Source organism: Parasteatoda tepidariorum, chromosome 9 (genome assembly GCF_043381705.1).
Source record: "Parasteatoda tepidariorum isolate YZ-2023 chromosome 9, CAS_Ptep_4.0, whole genome shotgun sequence".
Lineage (NCBI taxonomy): Eukaryota > Metazoa > Arthropoda > Arachnida > Araneae > Theridiidae > Parasteatoda > Parasteatoda tepidariorum.
The window spans coordinates 49,570,506-49,593,005 of record NC_092212.1 but is presented as its reverse complement, the minus strand read 5'-3'; the positions used below and the strand labels follow the sequence as shown (position 1 = coordinate 49,593,005).

General features: G+C 31.4%; 1 protein-coding gene across 1 annotated transcript in view; it reads left to right on the top strand.

The window, feature by feature from the left end:
• Positions 1-22,500, top strand: part of LOC107440440 (obscurin) — a 285,805-nt gene that overhangs the window by 251,816 nt on the left and 11,489 nt on the right. The window contains exons 92-101 of the mRNA XM_071185809.1: positions 31-131; positions 796-1,016; positions 3,138-3,282; positions 4,248-4,431; positions 7,302-7,453; positions 9,744-9,876; positions 16,463-16,594; positions 16,688-16,852; positions 20,940-21,123; positions 21,259-21,541. Coding sequence (XP_071041910.1) covers positions 31-131; positions 796-1,016; positions 3,138-3,282; positions 4,248-4,431; positions 7,302-7,453; positions 9,744-9,876; positions 16,463-16,594; positions 16,688-16,852; positions 20,940-21,123; positions 21,259-21,541 — 1,700 coding nt within the window. The remainder of the gene's footprint in view (positions 1-30; positions 132-795; positions 1,017-3,137; positions 3,283-4,247; positions 4,432-7,301; positions 7,454-9,743; positions 9,877-16,462; positions 16,595-16,687; positions 16,853-20,939; positions 21,124-21,258; positions 21,542-22,500) is intronic.

Sequence of the window (22,500 nt, the reverse complement as noted above, 5' to 3'; positions counted from 1 at the left end):
GTTTTTGCTTAAATTTCTTTATTCATACATTTTCGGGTAAATGCTTTCAGCTGGACTCAAGACCAGACATATGTGATGAATTGAACAATACTGACCGTCTGAAAGATTATTACAAAAAATGGAGATCATGGGTAAGAATTGATCAATTTCCTATTAATGAAGTGTTTTGTAATTGATTTTGTTTACTACTTAGGTATAAGGGCAAATTTAAGTTATGTATTTTTCTTTATTTTGGATTATCATAAAAATAATTTTGGAAAAATGAAGATCGTGGTTAAGAATTAACATCTTAATGAAGAGTTTTGCATTTGATTGTGTTTACTACTTAGGTACAAGTAGAAATTACTTGCATATGTTTTACCTATTTTTTGTATTTTCACAAAAAAACGATTTTTGTATTTTCACAAAAATAATTTTGGTAAAATGAAGATCATGGGTAAGAATTTATCAACTTCCTAATAATGAAGAGTTTTGTAAACACCCTGTATAATTTTTATTTTGAATTAAGTACTTGTGAATTAAATAAATTTAACTAACTTTTATTAACCCGTCCACAAATAATCTACTAAAGAATAGTTTGGATACCAGTTTTATCTTTTATTCCTTCATTGTTGCCACCATGAGAATGCATGTATGACTCACCTGTCACGAAGATGTTAAATTACGCATTCTTTATATCATATATTCAAAATTTTGTATTTATATAATCATTTTCATAATGGAGCTTAATTTTTGATAGATGTGTCTTATAAAAGGTAATAAACAGCATAATTATAATTAATATATTACATACAGTATTCAAACGCTGCATGCCGTTGGTTCTTTCGTCGACGAACTTTGGAATCCTGCTTTACACATCCAAGCCGTATGATCTATCCACCAGACGAGTCATATACACCGCCATCTACACCTGACAGCGAACTCGACAGAAGTCGAATTAAACCTGCAGCTTTTGATGACATCACTTACAGACAAAGAATCGAAAGAGAAGCAATCGATCCTAGATCCGAAAGCCAGTAAGTGTTACAAACTCAAAAATATTTTTATTTCAAATTAACACGTTGAGCGCCGCGTCAGCCATCTGTAGCTGACACAGGACTTTCCATTTAGGCAGCGTCAACCACCGCTTGCTGACACTGACCTTTCACATAGGCAGTGAAAAACAGCTGGCTTACAGCGTATAACCTGATATAAAACTATAAAATTTACACTCTTTTAAGGAATTGCAGAAAATTTATTCAAAATTTGCTTAATTATTGTGATTCTTGATTTAATAAATTCAATTTTATTAGATTCTTATCCACCACTATTTTTAAACAATTCGTAGGCATATATAATTCACCACTTTTCTCAAATAAGTCATGCTAAACCTTTTATAAATTAGCAAAATCTATCTATATTTGCAAATTTAGTTTGTAGTTATTTACCGTGTAAAATTAGCGTGGCGTGTTAATATTCTTATAAATCTGACTTTTTCAGTAAAAACTCGAAAAAGAATTATAAACAATAGCTTAAAAACAAACAATGGCCCTCGGTCTATAAAACATGCTTAGATTATAATTGTGCCCTGTTTTCAAATCCATATACAGACGCGGTCTCTCAAATATTCAGATCTTCTGAGAAAAGTAATATCAAATTTTAAAAACAATCATTTAGCTATTGAAACATGAGAGAGACCTTCTTTCGAAGAGGGATGACAGTAAAATTCTCCCGAAAAGACTGTCAACATTCTGTGACAAAGGCTCCTAATAAAATTTCGCATAAACAATGCAGTTTTATTATTGAATTTTTGTTATTTTTATGTGTTTAAGTCTATAAATTGTTTCGATTGTAAAGCTCACACTTCACTCGACAGAAGAACAGCGTGTTTCAAATTGCTCTTCTGCAGAGGTCATGCAAAAATATTTGTTCAAAATCACAGAAATCAGCTGATATTGCTGCCGACTATTGATGTAATCAGAATGGCTTTCAGTTATCATTGGCAAAATCAAGAATCAAGTTTGCAGCCTGAAAATCAATAAAAGTCTAAAAACAAATTAAGTTAGATTCCTCAAAGTTAACAAATTGCTCTCATATAAGACACTCTTTAACGCCAGAGATGCCAACTTGCTCCGGACAGTGGATAAATATTTTCGGGTGGTAGTTTATAATGGATGATTCTTGGTTTAATAATATCGATTTATAGGGTTTTTTACTCACCACTTCTTCTAAATAATTCGAAGACTTATGTAATACGCAATTTTGCTACTCTAAAGCCGTGATCCTTCAAGGTCTTTCAATTTCTAATCATGGTTATTTTTATGTTACCACACTGTTACATAAATCAGAATGTTATATTTACTGTAATAATATTTTTAAGATGGATGGGTTAGGGGCCGCTGCGTGGCCTAGGCACCCAGTTGTTTAAATAAACCAAGCAAGCAACTCTAAAGCCGTGTTGGGCATTTTTTTTTAAAAAAATGAAAAAATTAGCTGAAAATTTTATCTTATTTCATAACCGTCGTTGAACAGCAGACTCAATTTTGGGTTTACGACTACTAATATTCAACTCTGTGGCCTTGTAATTTTAAACCAATCCAGAAGACAAGGAAACTCCTGGATCAGTACCCCCAGAGGTATGATTTGTTATGGGAACATAGAGGACTTTGAGCCTCGACAGATTTAACTTGCATCAGTCACCATTTACTACACGGGAAGTCTTCGGCCGGCGTGCATCAAACTCTCGACCTCTTGAACATGGGTCCAGTGTCCCACCAACCAGGCTATCCCGGCCCTAACCGAAAATTTGAAAATTTTTGTTTGTAGTTCACTACCGTTATTTTATAAAATATTTCGATCAATCCGTAGCAGTTAGCATCTCTGCAATGTTTAGCCGTTTAAATGCCTTTTTTTTAATTTATGAAACATGTGGCTTTTTCAAAAAGATAAAGACTGGTACTAATTATTTCATTGTCTTCGATGAATAACTTATTTACGTAGTTTAATCACGAAAATTCTGCAACTTATAACTTAAACGTGCTTTTCTTTGCTGTTACAAAATGTAACAGCAGGCAAATGGTTAAAAATATGGAAAAGGATTTTCACTATTTACTTTTCTTACTTCAGTCTTTTGTCTCAATCATCGTACTTTCTTTTAGCTACCAAAATGGTCCAGATACGTTCTTGTTGCCTTTACGTGATCCAGATTTTCCTGTTCGAATTCGGAGGTATTTAAAAGTTGGTGCTAGCAGAAGCCCTATACTTTCCAGACATCTAGCGGATAAACATTGGGGATACCAAGATGTAAGTCTTTTTTTTTCTTCAGTATATTATTAATGATTTTGATTGTAGCAAACAGTTGTAAACTGCAGTTCTCAAAGACACAATTGGCATTTTTGAGCAGTCTGTAAGCCTCTTTGAAAACATCCAAGTAAAACAAAGAACAGAGTGATTTGTTAAAAACACTCTTCAAATTTATTTTTAGAAACCTTGCAAGAATTAAATAAAAAAGAGATTTCGTATTAGAGGTTAGCAAATTAAAATTTAAATTTTAAAGAAAAAACACAATCGAAGTCTAACAAATCGGGAAAAGCAGAGAGCCGAACTTGCTCCGGAGAGCGGATATATTTTCGAGTGGTTGTCTTTTAAAGTATAATTTTTGGTTCAGTAAATTCGAATTATAGGGCTTTTATTCACCACTACTTCTCAATAATTCAACGGCTTATGTAATTCGCTACTTTGTTACAGCTTAGCAGTGTTGTAACGTATACAAAGTTAGCAAAATTAACGGAAAATTTGCACATTTCAGTATGTAGATTTCTACCGTTTTTTAAAATATTTTCTCGAATTCGGTGCAGTTGGCATTAATGGAGCCCACATAAGTTTTGATGATTATGATGAAGTTCAACAAATTACAAGTGAGAAACATACTACTAAACCCCCCCCCCCCAAAAAAAAAAAAAAACAGTTTGATTGCTATATAATAATCCCCTTAGCGTTTCTAATAATCGCTTTTAACGTTGTCACTGTTTTCTCTGGTCAAATCTCAGCAATGATTCGTTAGACATTGGCAGTGTTTTTGCTTTTAGCTCGCAGAGTTATTAAATTGCGAACCCTAAGGTGCTCGCTCTTTTACTTCATTTTTCTCAAGAAATATAAGAACATATGTTATGAAATCCCCAGTATTTTTTATAGCTAGCAGTTACATACTTGTGCAAGCTCGTGTTATAAATAATAAAATAAATAATGCAATTAATAATATGTCACAGGTTGCTGTAAAAGAGAGACGAAAGTTTACTGATGTCATGGACGAAGAAATAGATGATGAGAAAAAAGGAGTATCACGATCAGCAAACTTGAGATTACGTCATGAAGTTAGTACTCCAGGATCTGGCTATGAGCACATAGAAACAAGGAGTCAGAAAAAACGACGCGGATTCAGAGGAACAGCAGGTAAAGACATAGTTATAAACCATTGCTCAACCTTTGTTTCGATTTTTTTAATTAATTTATTTATTTATTTATTAATTTTTTTTAATTTCCGACCTAAAAAGAGCATTTTTTGATTGCTGAAAATTAATATATGTTTTATCCTTAATTCAAAAATGCAAAACATTTTAGCCTGCTAGCAGTTTTTTGCTCTACCCATTGGTGGTGAAATATGTGATGGTGGTGAAATATGTCCATTCACTGACCTCCAGTTTTCCCTGCAATTCACCCAAGTCTTATTTTCAAAAAATGCTCTGTGATAACGTATTTATCAACTTGATTGCTTTTAGGCTGCATGAAATAATTATTAAAATTTGGTAAAAATATTTTTGAAAATAATTTTTCTACTTTCTGTTAAAAGAGCTTGGGAGTTGGAGCTTAAAAATCACTTTTATCACAAAACTGAAATAATTTACCTGCAACGGTAACACTAATGAAAGCAAAATTACAGAAAATACTAAGTTAGTTTGATTTCAATTCAAGGCGGAAAATTTCACAGCGAAAATTGTGAAGAAAGAGGGACTAGTAGCGCCATCTCTTAGCAATATTCAAAAATGCAAAAATAATCTCGGGATTTAAAAAGACGTGTAAGTAGCGACGAATTCAAATTCAATTTTAAACGCATGATATGCGATGCCGAGAATGCGGGCACGATAACGCCGAACGTATGAGATGCGACCCCGACAGAGGAGGGATTAAATAGATTGAAGCGAATCATCTTAAAAAAATCTGTAGTAAAAAACATACTTGAATATTAAAAAAAAATTGTTTTGCTTCGTAATTGAAATGAAAAAAAAGATCAATGAGTTTCGGAAACTTTAACAAATTATCGTCGCAACAACGGAACAGAAATAGAACTACGTTGTTTTTTGAAAAGTGTTATGCCCTAGTATAAAAAATTTTTCATCATTTTATAGAATATGATTTCAGATGGCAAAATACAAAATGTGAGTGAAATTCGTCGAATAGTTCCTGAGAAATTGAATTTTAAAAATAGTCATATTTTTAAAATTCAAAATATAAAGATTTTTTTTTAAACTTAAGCCAATTTGATATGCAAACTTTGCAATTACACATTATTATGTTGCCCAAGAAGTAGAGTGTAATTATAACTGAATTTCAATTTTGCGATCTTGAATTTTTGTGTTTCAGACTAGTTTTAGTCATGGACAAAATAATTTTTTTTTTTTGGAAACTGATTATGAAAAGTAAACTCATACTTTCATAAATTTAACTGGTTACAATTGTTTAACTGCAATTAAGAAACTTTGTTAAGTCCACATTTCGAATTTATTCTGAGTTCCTTGTGGTGTATAAAATTTTCAAAACATGCTAATGAAAACAGGGATTAAAAAAAAATAAAAAGTGATAGCTGAAGTTTGTACACGGCTAATTTCGTATATTTATTGTTGCTTTCACTTTAATCATAACAAATCTAATCAAAATTAGTTCACAGTATAGCTATATGATTTTTATCGTGAACTAAAGTGAACTGAATAATTAAAACAATCAATATCCCGCCCACAAATAAATTGCTGACGAAATAGTATGTCTACCAGTTTTTTCGTTTTACTCTGATTGTCACCACCCTGGAAAATGAAGCTAATATCGGTAACTTAACGTATTGCATGCGGGCAAGTTTTCCAAAAAATGCATTATAGCTGAACTCTACAATCACTATTTTAGTTTTTTAAGGGGTCACAGCAACCTTGCAAAAAAAATTTTTAAAATTAAGGTATAATCATTCATTTTGTGAATGCTTTACATGCTCATTTAACTTATAATCTATCATTTATCTTCAAAAAATTGTTAAATTGTTTCAATTTTTTTTAAATTTAAAAAAAAATTTAAAAAATTCTAACTTTTTAAATCCTTAAGGCGTTTTTATTTTAACATATTTTCAACAAAAAAATTTTTTCTTAGTGCTTACAATATTAATTTCAACAATTTTGTGCATTCATTTGTTAACCTATCAATTAGATTTTTTACAGATTATTTTGTAATAAAGTAGAAAAAAAAGGTTAAAAATTCCTGTTAGGTATACAGGTATACCTGTATATAACATGCTGTAAAAATTATAATACCTCATAAAATGCTTATTCCATGCACAGTTTAAATGAGTGTATTATAATTAAGATAAAAAAGTTTACTTCAAAGCTTTATCTTAAATAGAAAAAATTCCTTAGGGATTTAATTAACATTAAAACACGAAATTATCATCTATGACAAAAAGCACTTTAAATTCTATCTGCTGATCAAGTTTCCGTTTAAGGGCAATCTAAAATCATTCATAACTTTTTTTTAAATGTAGATAGAGAGATGTTTTTTTTCAGTGCATTTGAAATAGGTAGAAGTTTTATTATAGGCAATAAAAAAAAATATCGATATTTGGTCATTTTTTGGGTATGCCGGTCACCTTAGTTAAATCTACTCTAGTACTTAAGCAGAATAATTTGCTGAACTACCAACTAGTACTACGTTTTTTTGAAAAATATTTTACAGAGTGTTAGGTAATTTGAAACAGAATTTTTCGAAATGCCGCCAACATTTTAAATACCTCACCACGAGAGAGCTGGAATTAAGTGGCTTTTCGTATGAGCTTTTGAATAATTTATATGTATTAGTGGAGAAGAAACCTTCAAACTTCAAATCAAATTTACAAAACAAAGAATCATACATTATAACATAAACATAGAAGACATTTTCCCAAAAAAACGTAATAAGTTGGCAGCCCGTTCATATATCTTTAGGTAGTTTAAGTTTATTGTTTTTAGTTTTTTTGTCTCTTCCTGTACAACTAATGAAATGATGAAATTACTCTTCATCCTTTTTAGGTTCAGCTCCATTCTTCCGTGAAAAAATTAAGCACGTAGTTGTACGCGAAAACGAAGAAGCTGTGTTTGAATGCAGAATTGCTGCAGATCCAGAAGCTCAAGTTTCTTGGTTTAGAAATGATGGCATCTTAATTGAGAGTTCCAGGATAATCGTAAGATATATATATAATTTAAAATAATTAAATTTTAGATAACTTATTACTTTTTGTCTCTCATAGCTCAAAATGCGTATTTAAGAAAATGGACTGAGCTCAAAAGACGTATTTAAGAAAATGACCATAGCTCTAAATGTGTATTTAAGAAAATGAACACGGCTCAATATGCGTGTTTTAGCGTTTTAAAAAAGTAAATAGTATATAATTCGGGACATTTTATTCTAGTCTATCAGTGGAATCTTACACGTCAGAGAAAACTGACTCTAGAACCCCAGACGTATAATATTTGTTTGCATATGTTTATTATCAGAGTTAGGATGTTGATGATAAATTTATTTTTAGACGTTTTTTCCTCTACAAGGCATTATTTGTAGAATTTTAGTGATTTTTATCTATTTTTTAATCCTTTATTATTGCTTTTAATTGATATTTTTAATTTTTAAAGCATTCTACATTTGAACAAAAGCCGTTCTTTCGATTTTAAGGATATCAAAAAACATTTTAAAATGCAATAAAATTCTGATGATATAAGACTTTATATAATTTTCAATTTGTCTTTATCAGGTACTTGTTCACATTTCATTGCACTTATAAATACATATTTACTTTAAATAGCTCTTTGTTTTTTATTAAATTTATAAACGCAGATTACGATGAACAATTTTTTTTTTAAAAAGATAAAAACTACTATAAAAAATGTCGTTGAAATGTTATAGCACATTATTTTTTATTTAAGGTCATTTTAAGTTTTTGGAAGCTTTTTTAAGAAATTTTTAGGGCGTGTTTGAAGAATTTTTAGGTCATCAATATTCTAGTCCTACTTATTTTACACATACAATAAAAGTGAGAATATAAACATATCCAATTCATATCAAATTAATCCAATTCATACTTAAAAGCCTCTAACAAATTTTATTTAAAATTAATAAGAAAATACTAATAAAAACATATATACGCTTTACAAATACGCTTTCTCAGGGTGATGACAATCAAAAAAGATAAAACTGGTAACCAAATTATTTTTGGAGCAGTTAATTTGTGAGAGAGGTAATAATAGTTTGATTTATTTAATTCACCGCTACTTAGTTCAAAATAAAAATGATATTTTAAACTAACAAGCAAAAATCTCAAATTTGCCATGCCCACATTTAAGCATATGAGCTGAGTACTGGGTGAAAAATAATTAACAATAGTCCCGAACCAAGACGAATTTAAAGAAAAAAAAAAAAAACAGAATTGTCATAAAAACTTTCATCAAGACTAGTCATGACTTCCTCTATCTGTCCTGTAAAATATCTGTTTATAAAAGTTATCTATAGGGGTAGAAAAAATTTCATTTATTCTAATTTATTAAAATATTAATACATTGGCTTTGCTTCCACAAGAAAAAATATTTTCTAAAACTACGAAAATACAATAAGGGATAAAATTTATTTCACCCATTAATAGAACCTAGCATCAGTTTAAGCGGTGAGTTCTATCACCAAAAATATTGAAGCACAAGTATTTCATTTTTGGAATTTATTTATTAGGTCTACCTGGAAAATTCTGCTCGCGAAAGAACACAATCCATTATACAAGAATGCAAAAGGTGCCTTTACAATAAAAAAAAAATGGTAGGAAATTTATTCTTAAATGTATATATCAGATGAGTTTTATCAGATACTTGTTATTGTTGACGTATGCGTGTTTAGACAGAGGGAGTGCGATTGTTCTTGTTTTCCAGTGGCGCCATCTATGGCCTAGAATTTGACTTCTGTCGCACCATACGTCACACCCTTTTATAGGGCGGACCCATTCATACATCCATTCATCCACAGATCGTAATTTTGACCTGAATCAGAGAATAATCGATATCCAATCCAGTACCCCCAGAGGTATTGATTTGTTATGGGAACATGGAGAACTTTTGCGACTCTACAGATTTAACGTACATCAGTCACTTTACTACACGGGGAGTCTTCGGCCGGCGGGGTTCGAACCCACGAACTCTCGGACATAGGCCCAGCGCCCTATCGACCAGGCTATCCCGGCCAGATACTTTCTTTACAGTTTGAATAGGTAATAGAAATTTACCATTAAATTAAAAAGTAAATACCTTACCACTTTCTTTTATAAAAGGACCTTTTGCATTACTGTAAAAGGAAGCATATACTTTCGTGGACAAAACTTCCCAGTAGACCTGATAATAACAACGTGGCATTTTGCCTACAATACAAGACAGCATTATTTTAATTTTCTGATTTCTATTTTACCCTTCTTCTGTAAAAGCAATTTCTTTTTCTAGATAAGTAAATGGTCAGATGGTCGATGCTCACTAACACTAAGACCGACCAAGGCCTATGATGTTGGTGCCTATAAGTGTGTGTCAAGAAATTGTCATGGTGTATCTGTCTGCAGGGCGAGATTGAATCTTGGTTGTAAGTCCACAAAAACATCTTAAAGAGTTTTTTTTAACTTTATTTAGAGATTTATTTTGAATAGACGTTGCAGGTGAGACTACTTTTAACTTTTAAGCCTTGTAATAAGTTGACAAAATTAATCATAAAACTGAAAATTTCAGTTTATAGTTCTCAACCGTTTTTAAAAATATTTTGTAGAATTCGGAACAATTGGCATCTCTAAAGGTGCCGTATCACATAAGCCTTTGAATTATTTAGAAGTAGTAGTGAGTAAAAACTCCATAAATAGAATTTACTTAACCAAGAATTGTACATTTAAAGACAACGACGTGAAAATATTTATCCGCTGTCCGGAACAAGTTGAGTACAGAGTCCTTGCCCGCGAAGCGGTCCCCACACTCTTTCATCTGTAATAGAGCCCGTAGACAGCTAGGATACTGGCAGTAAAAGTGACAAAAGCAATAGCAGACTTCAGTTTATACCGTTGTCCTACTTCTATCTATGTCATTCCATAGATAGAACATAGATCTCTGTCCTACTTTTATCTAGTCAAAATATTGGAGGAATACTTCCGAGAGGGATTACCTTGGTCATTTTCCGCTAGAGGGAGTATCCGTAAGCTTAGTAATAAAGAAATTAAAACGTAACAACCGTGTTTATTGTTTATCGGAAAAAAGTTGGCATCTTTGTAACTATCATGAACTATCATAGTTGTATCTATTTACCTTTAGTAGTAGTCTTAAACATTATAAATTTAATTTATAATTCCAAATAAATAGAAAAAAACATGAATTTCGCAAATATTTAAAATGTAAAAATAGAAATCTTTAGGAAGAATTAAATTTATGCTGTTCTTAAATAAACATATCTAGTTAGTTAAAATATATAATACAAGATAATAATATAGACTATTCAATGAATTTGAATTGAAGAGGTGTTCGTGGACAACACGAAGAATAAAATTGTGTTGACGTAACTCAAAGGCAACGATTCGATTTGATGTAAAAATCATTTATAAAAACAAAATGGAAATCTGCTCTTAACCCTTTTATGTATCGACTGGACGTTTAAGTCTGAATAATATTATTTTCAATTATCAGAGAGGCGAACTTAGGCCGGACTGCAGATAAATATTTTCTAGTGGTAGTCCTTTAATGTATAATTCTTGGTTTAGCAAATTCGATTCATAGGGTTTTTACACGCCACTATTTATAAATAATTCAAAGGCTTAAGTGATATGCCACTTTGATACGGTTATACTCAATGGGATCTCCCCAGCTCAATGATGATCACCTGACTACAACACCTGCCCACCTTCTGTAAAGACTCTGAAAATTTTTCTTAGAACTTCCTAGAATTTAGATCTTAGAACTTCTTTGGTTTTATGATCCCACATCATAGAACATTACAGAATCGATGAATCGGTTAGTGGCGCTTCGCGCCAAATACCGAGATTTACAGAATATCCAGCATCCAGCTACGGTTATGACAAGGGGCATCCCCGGCTGAGCTGTATGAAGAGATGCCAACTTGCTCCACTTTGTAACCACTTGGATCAGTCTACGTAGGGACCGAGGGTGTGCGGTATTGGCCCTCGTTAAACTGTTCTTTCGTAAAGTGCTCGACTTCGCGTGCAGGACGTCGGGCTACCGAAGCGAGGGTGCTATCCCCTCTGCAAAGGATCAAAATTGTGATGGCATGTCTTCGGATCATCCTCAGGGATGTTTCCCAGACCGTCGCCAATAACCCATTGTGCAGCTCTGTGCGACGTAAATGAACTACAACAACAACTCCACTTTGTAAAAAAATATTATCTAGTAGTAACGAAATTTAAGTTATTTTTAGTTCAGTATTTTTCATCTTAAGTAATTTTTCCACCACTTCATGTAAAAAATTCAAAGAATCAAATGAAATGCAACTTTATTACAGTGATCTCGTGTTGACACTTTAGTAAGTGGGCGCAATTATTCTTCGAAAAGTTTTATTATTTTACTCGCTAACAATTAATAAAAACTTTCGAGGACGCCATTTTATGATTCCTAAATTTCATTTCTCAATTCTTAGCTTTCTATGTCGATGAATTTTGCAAGCAAGTGTTTCATACATTATTTTTTTCTACTGATTCATTAGCATTTTACAAACTATTAAATGTTGAACTCAATTACAATTTTATAACTTAAGCAGTAAATGTTTAACTTTAATTAAAATTTTATAACGTGGTTTAAATCCCAAATAAAAAAAATATATAAAAAATTAGAAAATAAGATTAATTTTTAAAAAAAACATTGTGAAATATGCATTATTTCACAAGAAAAAAGTTACTGAGATATTTGATAATTTTTTAATAATTTAGTAAATAAAAGGTAAAACTAAGTTGATTGTTTACAAGGGTGATCATTACTTTAGCTAAAAAAATAAGCATCTGAATAATTTCAAATCAATATTGTATATGTATATATATAGCTGCAAGCTCTTCCGGTTTTCCCAGACGATTTTATTGTTATATTTAATAATAGCGAAACTCATATTATTCCGTTAAACTTCTTAAATTATAATGATAATTATAAATGAGTTTGACCACCACTACATATAAATAATTACAACAAATATATTAAAACATATGTCTACGTAAGCGAATTACATACTGTTTAAAATATAAATACAATTTTGAGTAAAATTGTTTTTCATTAATTGTTATACTACCACTTGAAAAGTCCATTCTCAGAAAGAGTGGAAGTTGGCAAGTATACATATATATATAATTAGGGGAACACGAGTATCTTTCTTCTCTAATGTAAGATTCCAAAATAAAATATTTAAGTTACCAGTTTTTATCTGTTTCAAAAAGTCAGTCAAAGGAAACTTAATGGGTTAATGTCCAGCTTTTTTAGTTAATATTCTGATGTCGAATGCTGTTCGGCCAAACTGAAATTTTCAATAATATTTAACCGGTTAACGCCCAGCGTCATTTATTTAGTACAGTTCCTTTTTTCAAAAACATTCACTGTGGTGGAAAATTTTTTTCAGCATTTTCATTTATCTGGGTGAATTAAAAGATTCTCAGATACCACAATGATTTAGTTATTTCTGATTAGATCTAGAATTTTAAGGAGCAAGTACTTTTTGATCTATCAAAGACTTTTTGAATGCCCTAACAGTAGAAAAAACAATTAATTTCGAAAATATATTATACCACTTTTTCCATAAAACTACTTTTTGTATCATTTCAATATATTAATTCGGGACAAAACGGGTTAATCCTTTATTTCCTTAATTATTAAAAAATTATCAAAAAAATGTGTGAAACTTTTTTGTCCCTTAAAAAAAATTTTTTTTTAATATTCAATACTATTTTCTAATTTTTCGTAAAATTTTTTATTTGGGACTTACACCACATTATAAAATTTTATTTAAAGTTAGTCATTTAAACCTTTGTTTTGTAAGTAGTTGAAAATAATAATGAAACAATGAAAAAAAATAGGAAAGAATTGTTTGCAAAATTGATCGAGATAGGAAGCTGAGAATTGAGAAACGATATTATATCCCTTTAAATTATGTCTATTCTCACTTCGGCAAATATATACAGGGTGATTCTAAAAAGATGGGGAAAATTTTAGGAAGTGATAGTACACACCCAGACAAACAATTTTTATCAAAGAATGCCTGGTCGAAAACAAAACGCAAAGGTGCTGGCACATTTGGAAAGTTTTTTCATGCAAACGAGAAAGCTCCATTCCTATTGCGAGTTACTGAGCTACGTCATTTGTCGCCAAGCTTTCGGCCGTTGCAGGGAAAGTTCGCCTATCTTTTCTTCGCCGTTGTACCAGCATAGCCGCTGCCGGCCACTGTTTTGAACACTTATTGTAATCACGTACCATTAAATTTGCTTTTATAACTTAACTTCATCGTTCTTTGTGTGTTTTTGCCTCTTATAAGAACATAAACTTTGANCTTTAAATATAGAAATATAATTTTACGCCAGATGCTTAAAAGTTGGCAGGTACGTATATATACATATGCAAACTCTTTCGGTTTTGCCAGACGATTTTAATTTTATATTTAATAATAGCGAAACTCATGTTATTCCATTTAACTTCTTAAATTATAAGGATAATTATAAATGAGTTTGACCACAACTACACATAAATAATTACAACAAATATATTAAAACATATGTCGTTACTAAAGCGAATTACATCCTGGTTAAAATATAAATACAATTTTGAGTAAAATTTTTCTTCGTTAATTGTTTTACTACCACTTGAAAAATCCTTTCTCGGAAAGTGTAAAAGTTGGCAGGTACTTGTATAATTATAATTTGGTGAACATGCGAGTATCTTTCTTTTCTAATACGAGTTTCCAAAATAAAATAATTAAGTTACCAGTATTTATCTATTTTAAGAAGTCCAAGGAAACTTAATGGGTTAACGTCCAGCATTTTTAGTTAATATTCTGATGTCGAATGCTGTTTTGCCATACTAGAATTTTCAATAATATTTAACCCTTTATTTCCTTAATTATTAAAAAATTATCAAAAAAATGTACAAAACTTTTTTGTCCCTTTAAAAAAAAATTTTAATATTCAGTACTATTTTCTAATTTTTCACAAAATTTTTAATTTGGGACTTACACCACATTATAAAATTTTATTTAAAGTTAGTCATTTAATCCTTTGTTTTGTAAGTAGTTGAAAATAATAATGAAACAATGAAAAAAATAGGAAAGATTTGTTTGCAAAATTGATCAAGATAGGAAGCTGATAATTGAGAAACGATATTATATCCCTTTCAATTATGTCTATTCATTCTCACTTCGGCAAATATTTTTTTCCACACTAGGTTTACGAACGTTTCTTATATACCTATCTCTACGAACACGCGACAATTTGGCGCATGAACGAATATGTATAACAGCACTTACAGAGATGCCAACTTGCACCGGACAGCAAATATATATTTTAAAATGGTAGTTTATCAATTGTGATTCTTGGTTCAATAAATTCAATTGAGTAGATATTTATCCACCACTATTTCTAAATAATTCGTGGGTTTATATAATTCACCACTTTTTATATGGAAAATTTACTTACTAGTTATTTACCGCTTATTAAAATATTTAGGTGTGTTCGGAGCAGTTGGTAGCTCTGCAATAAGAAAGCAATGTAATTAAAAGAAAAAATATGAGATACATATTTATGAAGTATTCTAGTATTTTATTTTTCAATACTCGAACTAAGCAACTGAAACCTTCAAAATCTGACATTTTGCGTTTGTTCTTTCTATTATTGCTTATCGACAACAGTTGTTTATCGCTTGTTTCATTTGAGATAACGATATCGGATAACGGATCGAAGTATTGTCGGTACATTCCTATTTATTATTGATGTGATATTTACATGTTTACTCAAAATATTGTCTAAATTACGATTGCGTCAAATTGACGCATATCCGTAGAGATAGGGTATAGGTACACCACAAAGAGAATTTCGATATTTCAAAGCTTTTGAAAAAAATAGACTTCAATATATATTTACCTCGATCAATGCATAAAAGTTATTACAAGAGATAAAATAAAAATGCAAAAGAGTTTTGTAATTTTCCTTATAAAATTCGAAATGCGTCAAAATGGCGCGTCCCGTAAATCTAGCGTAAAATATTCAATACTATTTTCTAGTTTTTCATAAAATGTTTTATTTGGAACTTACACTACATTAATACTAATTTAATACTTTGTTTTATAACTATGTAGTTGAAAATAATAATGAATCAATGAAAAAAACAACAGAGAATTGCTTGCAAAATTGATCAAGATAGAAAGCTAAGAATCGAGAAGCGATAGTGAGGAATCATAAAAATGGCGTTCTCGAACGAAATATCAACAAAGTAGTTTCATAGATTTAATTTTGGTATTCTTGACGAGTGTTAGTACTTAGAAAAGAGTTTTCAAAAAAATTTGTTTCATTACGGGGAATAGTAATAGTAGTACTCTATTTAGGTCGAACTAGTGTGCTATAGGTGATGGTCTAGGAAACATACCTGAGGATGATCCGAAGACATGCCATCACAATTTTAATAAGGCACAGGATATACCTGCGCCAGAATTCGAGCACTTTTTGGTAGAACAGTTTAAAGAGAATCACACTACCGTGCACACTTGGTCCTTTCGCAAAGTGGTTCTATTGGAAACCGTGTTTTTACTGTCAGCCCACTCTACAACTTATTATGGAAAAACAAATAATTATCGTTATTTTACCATTGCTTTCATACCTTCCAAGATTTTTGCTTCTCAAAAAAAAATTTCCTAGTGATAGTGAAATAAGTATTGAAGTGATATTGTAGTGTAGACAAATAATAAATATCTTTTTCGCCATCACTAAAAACGCAATGAAAAAAATCTAGCTGGTTTTATTTATGTATCTTTAAACTATTTAAATGTAATTGTAGTGTTAAAAAAATATATTAAATCGAATTTGTTAAAACAGGAATCAAACATGAATGCAAAAATTTTGCTTCCACATTAAATTAAAATCTTCTGGAAAATCCGGAAGAGTTTGTAGGTATGCTCCTTTTTTCACCTTAATTTATAGTTATTTTCATGTGTACAGGTGTATCTGTTAAACCGGACCCTCCAATAGCAGATAAAATATCAGATACTGAAATTTATTTGACATGGATGCCACCAAAGATCGACAGCTTTAGTCCAATATTTGGCTATTCTTTGGAACATAAGGAAGAAGGTAACTTTATTATCATTCTTCGAAATCTATAATAAATACTTTAAAGAAACAGTTGAGAAATTTTTATATACATATATATATATATCCTTTTAGGTGCTGAATCGTGGACGAAAATAGCCAACAATATTTCTCATGAGTTTTATCTAGTTCGAAATTTGAAGCCTGGAGCTACATACTATTTCCATATTTCTGCTGTGAACAGTTTCGGTTGGAGTGAATTCAGTTTACCATCTGAACCTATATTAACTCTGGCAGAAGGTTAGTGCTTAGTCTGTACTTAATTATTTTTAACTTCAGATAAAGAATAAATTAAGATCCAGTTCACTGAATTTAGATAGGTGGTTTGGTCTCTTGTGCGGTTTTCGTGAATCTAGGTCCTAAAATTTTCGTAACTTATAATACGTTTCTCAAACGCCTATTGGAAGAACCAGGTAAGTGACATTTTCAGGGATATTTATTAATCAGGGAAAATAATATAAAGTAGTCTCATCAATAAGAGTATGTTTAATGTAACAGGATCGTTTCATCTTTTTAATTTTAACTTAAAACTTATCCCCATTAGTTTGGAGTAAGCTTGCATGATTTTTATTTTAAATTAGGCAATAGTAAATAAAAATTCATAAGGCCCGCTTTCAAATCTAATATATATAATTCTCTTACGTGGCTCCCAAATTTTGGCTACATTTCTTTTCCGCCGGTGGCAACGTTTGCTTTGTTTTGTTTACGTTACTATTTCTCTTACACGGCGAATCGATCAATTATTGCCGCTAAAAATGTCACATGCCAAATCTAGCTGAGGTGGCTCTACATATAAAACTAACTAACTCAGTGGCGCGACAGCCCATTAAGAGGGCCAAGGCCGACTGTGCCCATCTCAGTTTTCTTGACCTTGGGCTCTGGGGTGCAGGAGCATATGTTCCGGTCAGGTGGTCAGCCGAACGCGGAACCCCCAGTGTTAGTTCCCAAGCATGCTTGGTNTAACTACCAATTGTTTTTAACGGATGCAATTTTTATATTGAATTGCTTCTTCGCCGTGATAATTTCCTTACAGTGAATTGTTATTGTTGAGAATAGATTAACTCCTCCCGAATATTATATAATATTAAAATAGTTCTTCTACCAGTATTTTCTCTTTTCCCGTACCAATTTTTTCACTTTTCCCGGCTTTAAAGTGTTAATGTAACAGGATCGTTTCATTCTTTTTAATTTTAACGTAACTTACCCCCATTAGTTTGGAGTAGGCTTGCATGATTTTTATTTCAAATTAAATAGTGGTAAATAAAATAAGGCAAAAAATTATAAGGCCCGCTTTCAAATAAATCTATAATGAAATAGTACTTTGTTTTTTTCTTTTTCTTCTTACCCTGATTTTACTAGCTTTGAAAGTGTCACTTACTTGGCTCACAAAACTTTTCAAATATATGATTTTATTTTTGCAATACTTTCATTAAATGTTTTTTTTTCCTGATTAACTACATCGGTTTTTTAAAAAAAAAAAATTAATTTGTCCTTGTTATGAATACAAGCAAAAAAATATCTTGAAAAAAGATTCAGTAGTTTCACTGGAAAACGACCTCGAAATTAGCTATTTTATATAACAATGATTGAATTATTACAAATAGACGACTCGCGTAGAATTATATTCTCCCTTACTTTGACGAAAATATCATCCCCAAAATGTACTACACCAAGGAACGTTGAGGAAATGTAAACTACTTAACATTAATAGACACAAATTTGTTTAACTCCAAATCAGAAACATGATCACATACCTTCCACGCGATTCTTCCTTCATGGCCCACGATATCATATATGAAACGAGCCTTTCTGATTCCAGCGGCCCAAGATCACACGGATGTGATCTCAGTTCGATGCTATCGTACACTTCAGTACATATACCCTCGGAACGTGAGGACCTGGGGAACCGCTTTTTCTCTATCCACCGATCATAAAGGGGTTAAACCAATAAATTCAAATTTTTTGAATTGATTTTTGTCCTGGCTCTTCGATTGATTTCTTTTCGATTTTTCAACAAGAGGGTAAAAGTATTTGAAAACTTCAAACTCAACAATTACTTTAAAAAAAAATTGTGTAAAATCTATTGAATAAGGACAAGCTACTTATTACATGGAAAAGAACTAATGCACTGTTAAAAATAGATACTCAAATTACACGAAATTTTCCTTATTTTCGAAATACATTTCGTCAGAGTGACGAAATAACTATCGCCATTTCTTCGCCAAAAGTAAATAAAAATTTCCTCATTTTAGTTTCGATCGTCTAATCTTCATTCTAGTTAACTATCTCTCACAATGCACTACAATGAGGATCCGAGTTTAGGAATCATTATCGTCATATATTTGAGCCTTCACGTTTCGTCACATATCACGTGATTTCGAGATGGATTCTCAAATTTAACGAAATAAAGCACAAGGATTGCTGAATCGTCAAAAGTGAGTTTTATTTCTGAGAGTGTACTTTTAGTACGAAACGAAGTCCTATATAATAAATTATAGCATAACCTCTAGCGCAAAAATTTGAAAGATAGATAAAAATTTAACTTTAAAAAAATTATAATAATTATGATTTTGAATTATTTCTATATCTACTTTTGAATTTAAAGTTTGTTTTTACATCTACAGAGTTATTAAGTTACATTTAGGTTACAGTTAGTGTTTGCATATTTACGGAATAACTCTTTTAAGTGCCATAAAAAAACAGAAACACTGTCAAGAACGTTTGAGTTTTTTCAATACACACACGTATTTAATCCATATCTTTGGGTAGTTTTAACACTTAAAATTGAATAAAGTTAACAATTTTTTTTTCCAGAGAAATGGTTCAATAATCGACAAGTATTTAAAGAACTAAAAAAAAAAAACACATTTAGATTGTTTAAGAATTATTTAATTTAAGATCTAAGCATACATAGTTCAAACCAAATTTTATTTGTATTATTGTATTTTGTTTTATAACCGTCGTTGAACAGCCGACCCAATTTTGAGTTTACGACTACCGAAGTTCAACTCCATAGCCTTGTAATTTTGAATCCAATCCAGAAGACAAAGGAACTTCTGAATCAAATAGTGGAAGAAATTTGCCTTCGTAGAGGACTTCTTGATAGAACTAACCCGTATTTGCGTTGTATAGAGAGGAAAACCATGAAAACCTCCCACGGTTAGTCTGACGTCAAGGGGACTTTAACCCATGATTCGTCAACCACTGAGGACAGTGATCGGTGCGAGCCGGGTGCGGAAATCGTATCGACCAGCAATCGCTGGGAACGAAACCATGTAACCTCATTGGGAGGCAAGCACTCTATTCCCTGAGGCGACTTTACACATTGTCAACTCCCGGGCACCTCCACTCTCCGCGGTTTTATTTGTCAACTGTTTCACCGCCTTATCTAGTAACCCTCACTCAGAGGCAACCCTACGCTCGCCTCAATACAGCACTCGCAAAAGTCATAAACGAATCTTCGCGCTCATGGATATTTTTAAAAGTTGCTTGTTGAATTAAGTTAAAATTTTATCCTCGTTTAAGACTAGAAAAATTCAAATAACGAGAACAAAATACTTCGTCCTTCTTTAAAGAAAGAGGAAGAAAANCATATTTACTGAATAACTCTTTTAAGTGCCATAAAGAAAATGAAACACTTTTAAGAACGTTTGAGTTTTTTCAATACACACGTATTCAATCCATATCTTTGGGCAGCTTTGACACTTAAAATTGAATAAAGTTTAAAATTTTTTTTCCAGAGTTTACAATAATCGATAAATAGTTAAAGAACTAAAAAAAACACATTTAGATTGTTTAAGAATGATTTAATTTAAGATCTAAGCATATATAGTTCAAACCAAATTTTATTTGTGTTATTGTATTTTATGTTTTATAACCGTCGTTGAACAGCCGACAAAATTTTTAGTTTACGACTACCAAAGTTCAACTCCATAGCCTTGTAATTTTGAATCCAATCCAGAAGACAATGGAACTTCTGAATCAAATAGTGGAAGAAATTTGCCTCCGTAGAGGACTTCTTGATGGAACTAACCCGTATTTGCATTGCATAGAGAGGAAAACCATGAAAACCTCCCACGGTTAGTCTGGAGTCAAGGGGACTCTAACCCATGATTCGTCTACCATTGAGGACAGTGATCGGTGCGAGCCGGGTGCGGAAATCGTAGCGACCAGCAATCGCTGGGAACGAAACCATGTCACCTCATTGGGAGGCGAGCACTCTATTCCCTGAGCCACTACGGCTCTGTATGATTTATTTTTTTTTTTAATTATTGTAATATTATAGGTATTCGTAAAATAATTGTGAATACTTTTTATTCTTCATCAGCCTCGCCAAAAATAGAGCTCGGAAGGGCAGAAAAGTTTCAACAAGACCAAACGGATAGTGGACAAGAATTAATCTTAGATGCTATGGAACGCATGAAGCTTGATTATGGTAGAGAAGATGAACCCGTTGTGGTTCAAGAAGCTGAACCCACCGAGCTTTATAATTACATATCTGAAGTAGCCAAGTTAGTGCTTTTTCATCTTTACATGCTCTACTATCTTTGCATCATCTTAATATATGCACTCTAACTTAAATTTGTACTAATATTATACTTAAATTAAAACTCTCTCTTTTTTAAAAAAAAAATCTTGTTTTGCAGGGGAAGATTTTCTTTAGTAATGAAAGTTTGGCAGAAGAAGATTAATGGCACATTTGTTGCCAAAGCCCTGGATCTTAATGGTCCTGCCGGACAAGCTGCTCAAAAGGAATTAGAAATATACAAATCCCTCCAGCATGAAAAAATTGCCAACCTCCATTCCGTTAGCGCATCAAAAACTTCTATGTTTTTCGTAATGGAAAAACTTTCCGGAATTGATGTTATATCTTATTTGTCAATGCGTCCTCTATACACTGAAGACTTGGTCTCGAGAATTATACATCAAGTAAGTTATGATTAGATATTTATTCTAGTCTGAATAACAAGCGTCACAAAGTGTCAATCATTTTTTTAAAAAAAATAATAAATTATATTTTGTATCTACAAGTGAATTCTGCGTAATTTGACCACTTGTGGAACTTATGCGAGTGATAAACTTATAAAGAGGGAATTTAATTGTTTTTACCATATTAGTGCTTGATCATTAGGATCAACTTAGTCAGGTGATTAACATAAAGAGGTTGCCCAATTAACAAATTTGACTGTATATGTAGCTTAATAAATGGAAGAAAAATCAATATCAATGCTTGACAAAGGTTATTTGCTCTATGCAAATATGTCCTGCTCTTTATCTGCGACCAGGAGTCATTGATAGAAGATAGAAGGACAGGATAGAAAACTGCTTCCTCCAACCGTTCCGCAGTGGACTGATCGTTAAGACACGGTTCCCAGCAGATCACCGAAGTCAAGCATCACTGGCTGCGGTCAGTGTGCGGGTGGGTGACCACTTGGATCAGNCAATTAATTATTAATTAATCATTAATTAATTATTATTTATTAATTAATTGATTTGCAATTATTACATACTCCAATTAATGTGGAAAAAATTTTGAAAAAAAAAAATTGATGTCAATTTTTTATTAAATTAACCGTTATTAATTATTTTTTATTTATTTATTAGTAATTAATTATTTTTTCTGAAAAACTGCAGATATATAAAATTTTCGAAATCAATTTTGACAATAAATATGCATTATATAGTACGTGAAAGTACCACAAAATTAATTGGAGTATGAGACAATTACAATAACTAATAGTCTGCATTGAAGTAATAAAATACCGATTTTTCTATATATTGAATTATTTTTTATCTCTCACAGGACTTTCCATGGGCCGAAACGAATGTTAATTAATTTATTAATTAGCAAATTAATTAATTATCCAATTAATTACAAATTAATTGGA